Source organism: Linepithema humile, chromosome 3 (assembly GCF_040581485.1).
Source record: "Linepithema humile isolate Giens D197 chromosome 3, Lhum_UNIL_v1.0, whole genome shotgun sequence".
Taxonomy (NCBI): domain Eukaryota; kingdom Metazoa; phylum Arthropoda; class Insecta; order Hymenoptera; family Formicidae; genus Linepithema; species Linepithema humile.
In genome coordinates this window covers 18,662,928-18,676,429 of record NC_090130.1, presented here as the reverse complement: position 1 = coordinate 18,676,429, position 13,502 = coordinate 18,662,928, and the positions used below count along the sequence as shown (strand labels likewise).

Here is a 13,502-nt window from a genome sequence, read left to right as displayed (position 1 = left end):
CATTTATCATAAATAAATCACCATATAAATCAAATAAATTCATCTCATTATAAGAGAGTGTCATTTCATTATTTAAAGGTATTATTGTTACATATGATTTGTACGGTTTGCAGTAAATGCAGGTTGTTTTACTTTTTATTTCATTCATTATTTTATCGGAATGCGTCAATTTTTCTATCAATGTTTTTCACAAAAATTCGCAAATAGAATCATAATCGAAAACTCATTCATCAAAAGCGTTCCGTTCGGAATTTTCGAAGATATATAATGGGTGCTGCTGGATTAATTTGTTACCTATATCCCAATTTTTCCGAAATATTAGATAATAGTAAAAATTTATTGATAAATTTTAATAAATTATTGATATCATTAAACTGCAATGTGTTACGGTTAAGATGCAGCCCATAATAACATTTCAAAATTACATTAACGTTTATTTCTCATCACGTTGGAGATTCATTATTTTTTAACGTCTTTTCAATATATTCCAGCCGTTTCAGGAATTATCGTATTTTATTTCGCTGAATGGAATCCACAATGTTTGAAAACTAATTCAAAAGTTGAAGTCTGCAAATAAAAACTGTAAATTTTTTTGATAGAAACGTCCGCGTTCTTCGCTACAAAGATTGCAAAGCGGAAGATTCTAAAGATGTCAACGAGATAATCGCTCCGAGTAGAAACAATATGCGTAATTGCATCGGTATTAGGATGACAATAATTTAGAATAAAAAAGAACTCAATAATTATCGTCGGAATTATTTAGAATGTCATAGCACGAGAACTGTAATCAAGCAGCATTAGTATTTTGACATCGTGATTGTTTCATTCATTAGCATAAAAAGTGACAATGTACTTTACATTATACGAATGCACTATTATGAAATTTATTACCAAAATTATTGCGTATATTATTACAGGTAGATAAAAGTAGAATAGATAAGCTTGTTAATAAAATTAATTGCAGTGTTTATCAATATCTTATCTAAAAAAAACATGGAAGATTTTTATTTTTTCTTTTTTCCGCGATATTAATCTTTTTGTTTAAACATTAATTTTTACATGTGGTTTATACGGTTTGTGGTTATTGTTTTGTGTTTTATAAAAAATATTCAAAAAGTCTTTTTTATACATTTCCGAATTCTTTGTTTAAATCTTTTCTGAAGACAAAGACGTAATGGTTTAATATTGGTTTAATATAAATGCTCACGAGAAGTTCGGTCCAATTATTCAAGACTATACATTCATGTAATAACCCAATCACAACTTTATGTAATTCCAATATATCTTTACGTGAATAACAGGACTGGTGTTAAATAGTACTACAAATTGCGACAATGATAATATAATAATATATAAATAATGGTGATAAAATTTTATTTTTATTAAACATAATTATAATAAATAATTCTTTGTAACTAAAAAAATAAATGGCGCGTATAATGCGCGCTGGTGCGTCTAGTTTAATAAAATTACTTAGTTCATTTCTCTATCATAAAACTTATCATAACTGTTGCCTTCACTCAATATATTTTATATTATTCAAAAATGCCAAAATTATTTTTGCACATAGACGAATAACTGTCAAAGTGCGTTGTAATAAAAATATTCAAACAAAAAAAAAACAAAAAAAATATTAAATAATCTTTATTTTAATACGAGTATTTAAGATTAAATTAAAGCAAATTAAAGCACATTAAAAACTGCTATTATTGAACAAATAAGAATAGAATAATATAATACGAAATTTATACCAATAAATCGGGGCGTTTTTGTAAAAAAGATCGACGATAATTTGAAAATAAATCTGGTGGTTAAATGCATCCACATTATCATTTTTATGCGATATCTATTGAGTCAATCATATGTATTTATTTCTGCAATGAGTATATCAATTGCATTTAATGCAGCATAAATAATTAAAAAAAAAAAATGCGTTTTTCTTGATATAGCCAAATAAATTTCTTTGATATAGCCATAATTTGAAAATAATTTTATTTAATACATATAGATAATAAATTATTTGTGTATTATTTTTTACAAAATATTTGTGTAAAAGATACGCGCTGTAACGTCTATTTCGCTGAGATGTTATCACTACAGAAAAAAAATTTTATATCAAAAATTACTATGTACGGCAGTAGCCGCGGATTATGAAGGAATTATAGAAATTTTTACTATGTTTGTCACATGTGAAACATAGTACAAATTTTTGGTTTGCGACTTCATGGTCCGCGGTTAATACCGTACAAGGTAATTTCTCATATAAAATTTTCTCTGTGTATACATACTCGGCATGAGATGTTACTGCGTGTTTTGATCGTTGTTAGCTAGATTTGACCAGCAAATTAATATTTACATTCAAATTGAAAATAATTATGCGGCTTCTTTCGTTCTCTACTAAACTCATCGACTGAAAGGTTTTTGTATCAGTTCTTGATAGTTCATCGTATTCAGTTACACGCGTCTAGTCACATCAAACGGACATAATGTCTACATCACTAAATATTGCAGGTAAAAAACATTTCTGGGAATATTATGTAAAACTATCGGATTTTGAAGCACAGTTCAAGTTTTGCGAAAATAAATATATATATTTAGCAGATACAAGCTTAAAAAGACATATGGCAATGCATCATATAAAAATTTGGAAATACGAAGAACAGAAAACAATAATAAAAGGGCCATGGATGTATTTCAATTATTTAAACAAATTATATTCACAATGCGTTATCTGTGATGCACATGTTCTGTCTACATTCGAATATGTAGAAAATCACTTGAGTTCACATTCTGAAAAACAACGGATGAATCACACATTTCACAATTGGCCATGGAAATATTCGACAAAAAGAGATGATTTTGTAGTGGGGTGTAATAATTGTAATAAGAATGTATCTCTTCATGTTCATGAGCATTTGAATGTTCATATAAAAATGAAACATTGGGAGAAATTGAAAAATACGCAAGAAACACACGACACAGTTGATTCATCAGAATGCGTTTCATCACTTCAAACGGACACAACGTCTAAGTCACTATTGTAACTAAACAGCATCTGTAGAAATATTATGTAAAACTATCAAATTTTAAAGTGCAGTGTATGTTTTGCGAAAACAAATATAATTATATAAATACTAAAAATTTCTATAAACATATAGAAAAATGGCATAAAAAAATTTTGGAATACGAACGAGAGAGAAAATTAATAAAATTTCCATGGATGTATTTCAAGTATTTTAACAAATCACAGTAGTAGTTATACTATGGGGGTTCTAACCCAGGGGCAATGAGGGGGGTGCGGGTGAAGAGGGGAAGAGGGGTATCGGATAACAGTGGAGGGGGTAATAACGTCATCGTTTTGGAGGAGAGGGGGTAAATGTGGAGTGGTAGGGGTATCAGATTACAATAATTTCCGGAAGATAAGGATTGTTAATACAAATCGCGAGATAAGGATTCCCGGAAAAGATAAGGATTGTTTATTGGAAAGAGAACTGTTTACATCCTATGGTTTTTTTCTACACATCAAAGTAGAGCGCCATGTTGTCGGAATCATTATGTTTATAGTATGCAGGTTCGTGCAGATTTACGGATTGCGTCATCGCTGTATTTTAGAACAAAGAGGCAGCATTTGAGCGCCGTTTCTTAGAGGGTGTGATAATGATTGTTAATACAAATCGATAGTTTTAATCAGTGTCGTGTGCAACAAGCGGGTATATAAAGCATGTGAAAAAGAATAGGGAACCATCAGTCGTTCGAAATCATTGTGAAAATCACTAGTTCGCTGTGACGTTTACTAGCAACGATGTTTTGCACCATGTCAACCGTGAATAATCAGATCAACGAACAGCAGAGTGCGAAGAAGCTGCAATTACCTAACGTGTAAGTTGACTCTCTTACTATTTGCACTTTTAAACTCACCGCCATTGTTACACTTTGAACTCACGCAAGCTTTTATCCACAGAAATAAAAGTAATTCACCAAGTAATTCACCAAGAAGCATGATCACGCCTCCCAGAATTTTAGCTAGAAGATACCCGTTGACAAAAACCGGCTATAAATATCTGGATATCGGAATCAATATTTCTACGCCGAGCCACATAGAAATCGCTCTCGGTGACAACCAGGTGGCAGAGAGATACATTTTACATACAACATGTGGAAGATCCTCCTGGATCAACGACATGCCATCCACCATTTCTTTAACAATGATGAAGACAAAGCACATGCATCATCTCAAACCATCGAACATGTCACGCTACGGTTTGGAAAGATAAATAATCTAAAAGTGCTGCGTCTGGAAACATCAACGGTGTGTTTAGCAATGTCACACAACACCATATATAACATGATCGCTCTCGAGTATTGTGTGGATCGTATCGTTCAATCGTTGAACAATGTCACTAGTATGGTCGACATCAAGTTCACACACTTTCGAAAAATCGCGAGCGGTGCGAAGGATCCCATCGCGGTGATACGTGAGAGCGAATCGTTCGATAAGAATGATATAATCGATTGTGAGCTGTTAGCTCAGGTCTTTGGATCGCAATAATTCTAGCATATCACATACTTTATTGTTAAAATATTTTCACCATCATAATGTATTTATTAGATGCATCTGTTTAATAAATATTATTTCAATTAAATTATTTTTTATTATCTCGACTATATACCTTTCTCACCCTATCCGCTATACCGACTTATCCTACAACGCGCGCATCAAAGTAGAGTGTCTGTTTAAATCGCGTCATCGCTGTATTTTAGAACAAAGAGGTAGCATTTGAGCGCCGTTTCTTAGAGGGTGTGATAAGGATTGTTAATACAAATTGTAGGCATCGCCATGTTGCTAGATGCGTCATCATGTTTGGAGGAGTGGGGGTAAATTCGGAGTGGTGGGGATATCATATTACAATAATTCCCGGAAGAGATAAGATAAGAATTGTTAATACAAACATGAGCCATTGTTATGCTTATAGTTAGTGTCGTGTGCAACAAACGGGTATATAAAGCGAGTGAGAAAAATATGAATCTTCAAAATCATTCGCAATGGAGAAGGAGCGCGATCTTACCGTACGAGCAACGAATATCAAAACGACGGGAGAGTTCCTTCCATGGGACTACGAGTGCAACGAGTACCTCGACTCTCTCAAGGAACAATGTCGCAAGAGGCAACGCACCGGAGTAGTCAACTCTCTGGTGGCGCAAATTGCGCGTCTGGAGGGTGTGAAGGACGCCCTGCACGAGCGTTTCGTACCCATCGGTGCTGGATACGGTGGATACGAGAAGAAGGGCTACACGTGGAAGGAGATCGAGACGGCGTTTAGGAACCGTGTGCTGACCGGTGCGATTATCAATCAAAACTACATCGATCCTCGTGAATTTTTGAAAAACGTGAGAAATACGGTTATCGAGCGGATCCAGGGCGTCATGGTGGAACACAACAGCGTCAAGATTAACACCGCGTTCAACGGGGAATTCGTCGCGGGCGACAAGACTGCCGTGAAGACCATCGCCACGAAGAACTGCGAGCTCTTTCCAACATCTGATCTACAAGAATGGTACACGCGGCACGTGGAGGATGATATTCTGGCGGCTTTGGAGGAGTTTCAGGAACGCGATAGCGGATGGGCGTTGTCGCGTATCCTGAATCTCACCGTCAATGTGAACAAGTTCAATCCTCTGCGCGCGGGATGCAACATCGAGTTACCGCGGAAAATTATGCTGAAAAGGGCGGTAGTCAATGTTAAATCAAACGATAATGCATGCTTTGCGTGGGCAGTCGTAGCCGCTTTATATCCAGCGAAAAAACATCCGGAAAGAACGATAGAATACCCACATTACTCAACGGTGCTCAACCTGTGCGGCATCGAGTTCCCCGTGACGCTGTCACAAATATCAAAGTTCGAGAAACTAAACGCCATCTCCGTCAACGTCTTCACCACCGAAGACTCAAAAATCGTCCCTCTGCGGCTCGCCGACGACAAAAAAGAGAAGCACGTCAACCTGCTATACGTGCGTAAAAACAACGATGCACACTTTGCGTGCATAAAGAACCTGCCGCGGTTGGTGAGCTCACAACTGAGCATGCACAAATGTAAAAAGTACATTTGCGATCGGTAAGTAAAAAAAAAAAGATGTGTATAAAATAAATCAATATTTTTTATTCATAGTTTTAATCAAATAAATTATTACAGGTGTCTACACTACTTTTATACACGGGAGAAGTTGTCAGTCCACAGCGTCGACTGCGGGAAAATGAACGACTGCGCCGTCGTTCTCCCCAGCGAGGACGACGAGTGGCTGACGTTCCGGAATTACAATCGGAAGGAGCGGGTTCCGTTCGTAGTGTACGCCGATCTCGAATGTACGCTCGAGAAAAAGGTGGATCAGGACGGTACCACTTACGCCTACCAACATCACAGAGCCTTTAGCGTAGGATATTATGTAAGTTGCACGTACGATAATTCTTTATCTAGTTTTAAGTCGTATCGCGGTGAGGATTGCGTGGCGTGGTTCGTCAACGAACTTCACGATTTGACGCACCGTGTGAAAGCGATCCTCACCACCGTCGTCCCCATGGCGGATCTTACGCGGGAGGAATCGGAAAAATTCCGTAGCACCGCGACGTGCCACGTGTGCGAGAAACCGTTTACACCGGACGATACGCGGGTGCGCGATCATTGTCATCTCACCGGGCGTTACCGCGGTGCCGCGCACTCGTCGTGCAATCTAAATTACAAAGACTCCCACGTTATCCCGGTGATATTTCACAATTTATCCGGTTACGACGCGCATTTCATTATTAAAGACGTTGCCAATGCCTTTGAAGGCAACGTCGAATTGTTACCGCTGACGAAAGAGCGATACATTTCTTTTACAAAAAATGTTAAAGATACCATGGATCAAAAATCAAAATTGTGTATAAAATTACGGTTTATTGATTCGTTTAAATTTCTCAGTACAAGTCTCGACAAATTGGCATCATATTTAACTATAGATAAATTAAAGATTACACGATCGGAATTCAATCATTTATCCGCGGAACATTTCAATTTGCTTACTCGGAAAGGTGTGTTTCCCTACGAGTACGTCGACAGCGTCGACAAGCTCCGGGACACAAGCCTGCCATCGCGCGAATCGTTTTACAGCTCGCTCACCGGAGAAACGGTATCCGAGAGCGATTACGCGCACGCGACAAACGTCTGGCAAACATTTTCAATCAAAGATCTAGGCCAATACAGCGATTTGTATTTGAAAACAAACGTTCTTTTGTTGGCGGATATTTTTCAAAATTTTCGAAACATGTCTATAAAGAGTTACGGTTTAGATCCCGCTCATTACTACACTCTACCGGGATACACGTGGGACGCTATGATGAAGTACACGCGCGTAAAATTCGAGTTGCTCACGGACATCGATATGGTGCTGTTTGTCGAGCGCGGTATACGCGGCGGTCTCAGCCAATGCTCCAACCGACACGTCGCCGCCAACAACAAATACATGCCATCCTACGACCCATCGGAACCGTCGTCGTACCTAATGTACTATGATGTAAACAACTTGTACGGCTGGGCGATGTGTCAACCGTTGTCCTACGCCAAATTTCGATGGGTCGATGATGTCGAAAACTTTAACGTAATGTCCGTTGCATCCGATTCGGCTACCGGTTATGTGCTGGAAGTCGATCTCGAGTACCCGGTGAATCTTCACGACGCGCACTCCGATCTGCCGTTCTGCCCGACGCGCGATAAGCCGCCCGGCAAGCGGGAGATCAAATTACTCGCCACGCTGTGCGATAAGCAGCGTTATGTCATCCACTACCGTAATCTGCAGCAATGCGTGCGACACGGTCTGCGAATTGCAAAGATTCACCGCGTACTGCAATTCGCGCAATCTCCATGGCTTCGCGGATACATAGAACTAAATACACAGTTTCGGACACGGGCGACAAACGATTTCGAGAAAAATTTATACAAATTGATGAACAACGCGGTTTTCGGCAAAACTATTGAGAATGTGCGAAATCACACGGATGTACGACTCGTTACACAGTGGGAGGGACAGTACGGAGCGGAGGCTATGATCGCGAAACCGAATTTCCACAGCCGAAGCGTGTTCTCGGAGAATCTGATTGCCGTAGAGTTGCGAAAACTCGAAGTGAAATTCGACAAGCCGATCTACGTGGGTATGTGCATCCTCGACATATCCAAGACCTGCTTGTACGAGTTCCACTACGAGTACATGGCGCCTCTCTACCGCGACAATTGCAAAATTATGTATACCGATATCGACAGTCTGATATACCTTCTGCACTGCGAGGACGCGTATCGGGATATGAAACGCGATATATCCAAATTCGACACGAGCGACTACTCCGAGGACAACGTTTACGGTATGCCGCGCGCCAACAAGAAAGTACCCGGTCTGATGAAAGACGAGAACAACGGCGCGATCATGACGGAATTTGTCGGACTGAGAGCGAAGATGTACGCGTTGAGAGTCACCGGTCAAAAAGACACCAAAAAGGTTAAAGGTGTAAAAAAGAGTGTAGTCGCTAGAACGATAACGTTCGACGATTACACTCGGTGTCTCAACGCCGAAATCGAGCTGACGCGGCGTCAATCGTGCATCCGCTCAAAGTTGCACGAGGTGTACACCGTGTCGGAGTCGAAGCTCGCGCTCAGTCCGTACGACGATAAGCGGCACGTCGTATCCGGTTCCACCGACACTCTACCATGGGGACATCGCGAGATACATTTGTAAATAATGCGTAGTAATTTATATAGTTTAATATTTTATGTATTATTGTTATTAGTTTTTTAAATGTATATATATTGCAACATATTGTAGTAATAAAGAACACCATTGTATATATATGTATAATAGTTTATTATAATACAATGTAAAATATACACAGTTTATTACAATATATCGTCTTTATTTATCCAAGAGTTGTGCGAATTGTCGAATCCCAACCACTTTACAAACACCTTATCGTCCTTTCGGCGCAACACCTTCTCCACGAGATAAACGTCGGGTTGAGCGGTCTTGAGCAATTCGTGCTCGTAAAAGCCTCCCGCGACCTGATCTCCGCGATAATCTTTAATCAGATACGTCACAGGATTGGTACGTTGCACCGTGGCGATCTTAAACACCTCCGTCGACCAATTCGGCGTGTATCCTTTCTCGAATACAGTTTTGAATTTGCTCACGCGCACCGAATCACCCACCCTGAATTTCGCCGGTGCGGCAATTTTTATGTTACTGTACACGGTGTTCAAGAGTCCCTTTGCGATCGCGGGAGTGACATTGATCGGACGCATACCGATCGTACGATGTTTACGACCGTTGTATTCCGAGACCAATCGCGGTAAATCGTCGATCCACTTGTACGATCCCGCGAGCGTAAAAAACTTCCACATTTCATTCTTCAACGTGCGATTGAATTGTTCCACCACCGAAGCCTTCATGACCGAGTATGTCGAATAATGATTGATGCCGTGTTTCTTGACAAGATTTTGGAAATCTCTGTTGTAAAATTCTTTTCCATGGTCGGTCTGCAAGTTTTTCGAAATTCTCTCCCTAAATATCGCGGAAAATGCTTTGGACGTTTCGATTCCACCTTTGGTCTTTAAGGGCACGGCCCACGCGTACTTGCTCAGCACATCGATAACGGTTAGAATGTAGTTGCAGTCGCCGTTGGATCGCGAGTACGGTCTCATCTCGACAATGTCAGCCTGCCACAAATCGTCGTATCCTTTCACGACGACTGGCCGACGCGTAAAGTTTCTTCTCGCCGGTGCGTGGAGCTCGTCCACGAGCGATCTCCTCTCCAGGCTCACCGCTTCCTTCTTGCTCATTGTGATTCGTTTTGCTTCTTCTTCTTCATCGCATCATCGTAGTATTCGATGAAATTTTTGCAGCTTGTTACGACAGTGTACTAGAAGACTCCGAGGAGGAATTTTCGGTGTTTTTGAAAGAATCTATCCTACCGATATTGATGCAAAAGTTGTGCTCTTCCATCGAGTAGCGCCACACTCTCGTCGAGGAGACCTCTCAGATCGTGAATCTGTCGTTCCAACGCCACGTATCTGGTCTCGATGTAATCGTCGTGGTCCCTCTTCCAGGTCCGCTCGGTATTCTCCGAATCTTCGAGTCGCGAAAGTACTTCTCGCTTAAAATTTTCATGGAGCATACGATCTTGATTCGCACGATCGCTCATAAGCTTGAGGTGATGATCCAGATGCAGCTTGTTGACAGCGTCGGTGTCCGCTTCAGGGTCGGCGAGATGTCTGATTACGCGTGACTTGGCATTGAAAACCTCACCATCCTTGCAGAGACAATTCTCGCGCACGTAATTCTTCGAGACTCCGCCGCTCTGTCTCGTCACCCTGACGCTTCCTCCTCCTAACTGTAGTCCGAATTTGTTGATAGACATTCCTGTAGCATCACACGAGCAATACTGGCGATAGTTGAAAAGCTGTGATTAATTTATAATCAGACCGGCTTCGCGCAGTTCCTCGATAATCGAGAGAAACTCGTTATCGTGCGCGTTGTTTCCCGCCTGACGGGAGGCGTCCAGCAATCGAAGGCGATCCACCAATTCGTTCGGATCATCCCAGTGCACGTAATCGACCGCGTTGTCGGTCACAGTCATGGTCTGTGGTACGTTACACTTGGGTAACGTGCGACCCACACCTCTCTTGTCGAGATGTGCAACACCTCCACCTTTCTTAGATATCAGAGGTGTGATGATATGTTTGTATTTGTATCCTTTGTTTCCCAAAACAGGTAAATGCGCGTTATGACCGCGTCTGTGAGCGTTAGTAGCGAGTAGTATGCTCTTGTACTTTTGTTTGTCATCCTCCGTACACAGCGTATCGTCGGGAAGTCTTTTAAATATTAATTCGAACAGGCCGGGTGTGCCAGCGTATTTCACACCGTCCACGATCACATTGTCGTCTTTATCAATGTCGAAGACCTTGTCTCCGAGAAACGTTCCCGCATCGTTAAAGTATACACCGTACACGTTGTCGATCCCTCTCTTCTTGTCACCGCTCAAGAGCTCCCCGATGTACTCTTGACCCAGCGGACCCATTTGGCCGTACAGAGCTTCCCGACCATCGGACGTTTGCATCGTCTGTCTCACGGATGTTACGAAAGACGGGTCCGTGGTTTCGAACACGTTTTCGGTCGGTAAATATGTCGGCGCTTCAAACACCAATTTTTGCGGCTGGAACGGAGTCGAGGCTTGTATCGGTGGCGTCAATGGGATCTGTATCGGTGTCGTCAACGAGGTACGCTTGATTTTCTTCTTCTTCTCAGAGCTTGTCCGCTTTCGTTTGATGTCCGGTTCGTTTTTAATCTCGAGATCGTCAACCGAATCATCGTCACCCTTGATGTTCTCGACGATTCGTTTCAACGGCTCTACGATCGGTTTCAACCGTTTCTCCAATTGCACCTCTTGCTCCATTCTACCCGTCTTCAACGTCCGATGCTTCTTGCGAATCGACTCGCTCGTACGAGCGATTTCCTTCGCGATCTTCTCCCTCTCGTCGATATCTTTCGTGTCAAGCGTCATCGTCAACGTCTCGAGAACAACTAACCATTCCGCGGTACCGCAAACTCGTTAAAACCACGTCTGTAACGTCCATCGTTAATCGCACTATCCTTGTCTATCACTAAAAATCCGTACTTGTGCTGCCAACATGCGTGACACAATGTACCGAAATCTTCGTACGTCATGTCCGTATTCACATGATCGTTGTAGACGTGCTTAAGGTTTGTTCCATCCTGCTTGAATATTACGAGTAAATTCGCGTTGTCGCGCACGAAATGTTTCGGTATTTTTGCATACGTTTGGCATAGATAAAAACAATCGACCTTCGAATGTCGACCCATAGCAAAGTACTCACGTATCGCATTCTGCTTGTCGCACGCTATATCGTCGAAGACGAATACGGAATTCGGTAACGCCTCGCTGTGCGGTTTGTGTTGTTGTCCGAGAATGTAAAGTAGCCGATTTCATCGATCGATCCGAGCAATCGATACTTTCGAGATATCGATACTTTGGTTGATTCAACGATTTCGAGTACACGTACACGTTTTCGAAACGTACACCGTTCGGACTTTCCAGCAGACTAATCATTACATTGGTTTTACCGCAATTCGAGGGACCGCAAATGATACCGCGTATCGTGTTTGGCAGCATTTTACCGTGTCTGCACGCCTTCTCACAAACCCCTTGCGTCTTATCATCCATGTTTTTCACACGGATCGTGTACGGTTGTTGTACAAATTTCATTTTTTTTTTACCAGACTCTTTCTCATCCTTGTTATTACGCGACGAGTGCGCAGCATCGGTTGTTGGAAAGAGCGGTACTGGTTAATGATCGATACGCGCCTCCTATTTATAGGTGAGCGCTGTCGAAACACACCTCAGTTGGAAATATGATTTACACGCGATACGTTAGAATTCGCGCTCTATGAAACGATACAAGGGTGCCGGTTTACTGAACAGTGTGATAAATCGACTACCGTTGGAGCTGCATATACCCGGCTACCAATTTTGCGGGCCGGGGACTCGTCTGCGGAAACGACTCGCGCGAGGGGATCGAGGTATCAATCCGTTGGACGCGGCGTGTCGCGATCACGACATCGCGTACTCGCAAAACCGCGAATCAGCGGACCGCCACGCAGCCGATCGCGTTCTCGCCGATAAAGCGCGGGTGCGGATCACCGCTGCGGACGCGACTCTCGGTGAGAGGGCTGCTGCTACCGCCGTATGGGCTGCTATGAAAGCAAAGACGAAATTGGGGATGGGTATGACAAAGAGAAAGAAGAAGAAGACCAAGAGGAGAACGCTTCCGACGGCGAAACGCGGTGGTATGTTACCGTTGTTACCGCTCTTGGGAGTCATCGGTTCGCTTGCCGGTGGAGCGGCGGGTGTTGCAAAGGCGGTGAACGACTCTAAGGCCGCGCGACGACAACTCGAAGAGACGAAACGTCACAATAAAGCAATGGAAGGACGGGGGATTTATCTCGCTCCGTACAAGCGGGGCAAAGGATTGAAGAGGAAAAAAAAAAACGTCGAAAAAACGATAGAGATGCCCACGGGTGCCACCACCAATCTACAGTTGTTACAAATAGCGAAGCGTATGCGAATACCGTATTTCCGAGGTGTCTACATGCGTAACGCTTTACCCGACAAGATACATAAAAATGAGAGCGGTATCGTGAATTTGGACGATGTCGACGGGCCGGGCACGCATTGGGTGGCGTACGCCAAGAGAGGCGATCGCGCCGTATACTTTGACAGCTTTGGCAATTTGCAACCGCCGAAGGAGCTTACACGCTACTTCGGAGACACCGATACAACGATAACGTACAATCGCACGGTCCACCAGACGTACGATCAAACGATCTGTGGACAATTGTGTCTCCTGTTCCTCCAGAAAATAGATATAAAAATCGATCAGCCATCGATCGACATCAGTCGTCGATGG

At 42.1% G+C, this 13,502-nt stretch overlaps 2 protein-coding genes across 2 annotated transcripts; one reads left to right on the top strand and one right to left on the bottom strand.

Moving 5' to 3' along the window:
* Window positions 1-3,298: 3,298 nt before the first annotated feature.
* LOC105669145 (uncharacterized) lies at window positions 3,299-6,457 on the top strand. Its single transcript, XM_067351987.1, has one exon. The coding sequence runs from the start codon at window positions 5,044-5,046 to the stop codon at window positions 6,115-6,117; it is 1,074 nt and encodes a 357-aa protein (XP_067208088.1). The 5' UTR covers window positions 3,299-5,043; the 3' UTR covers window positions 6,118-6,457.
* A 3,838-nt stretch (window positions 6,458-10,295) lies between these two features.
* Window positions 10,296-11,844, bottom strand: LOC136998784 (uncharacterized). Its single transcript, XM_067351983.1, has one exon. It carries the CDS (start codon window positions 11,576-11,578, stop codon window positions 10,484-10,486), a length of 1,095 nt encoding a protein of 364 aa, XP_067208084.1. The 5' UTR covers window positions 11,579-11,844; the 3' UTR covers window positions 10,296-10,483.
* Between the last annotated feature and the right edge of the window lie 1,658 nt (window positions 11,845-13,502).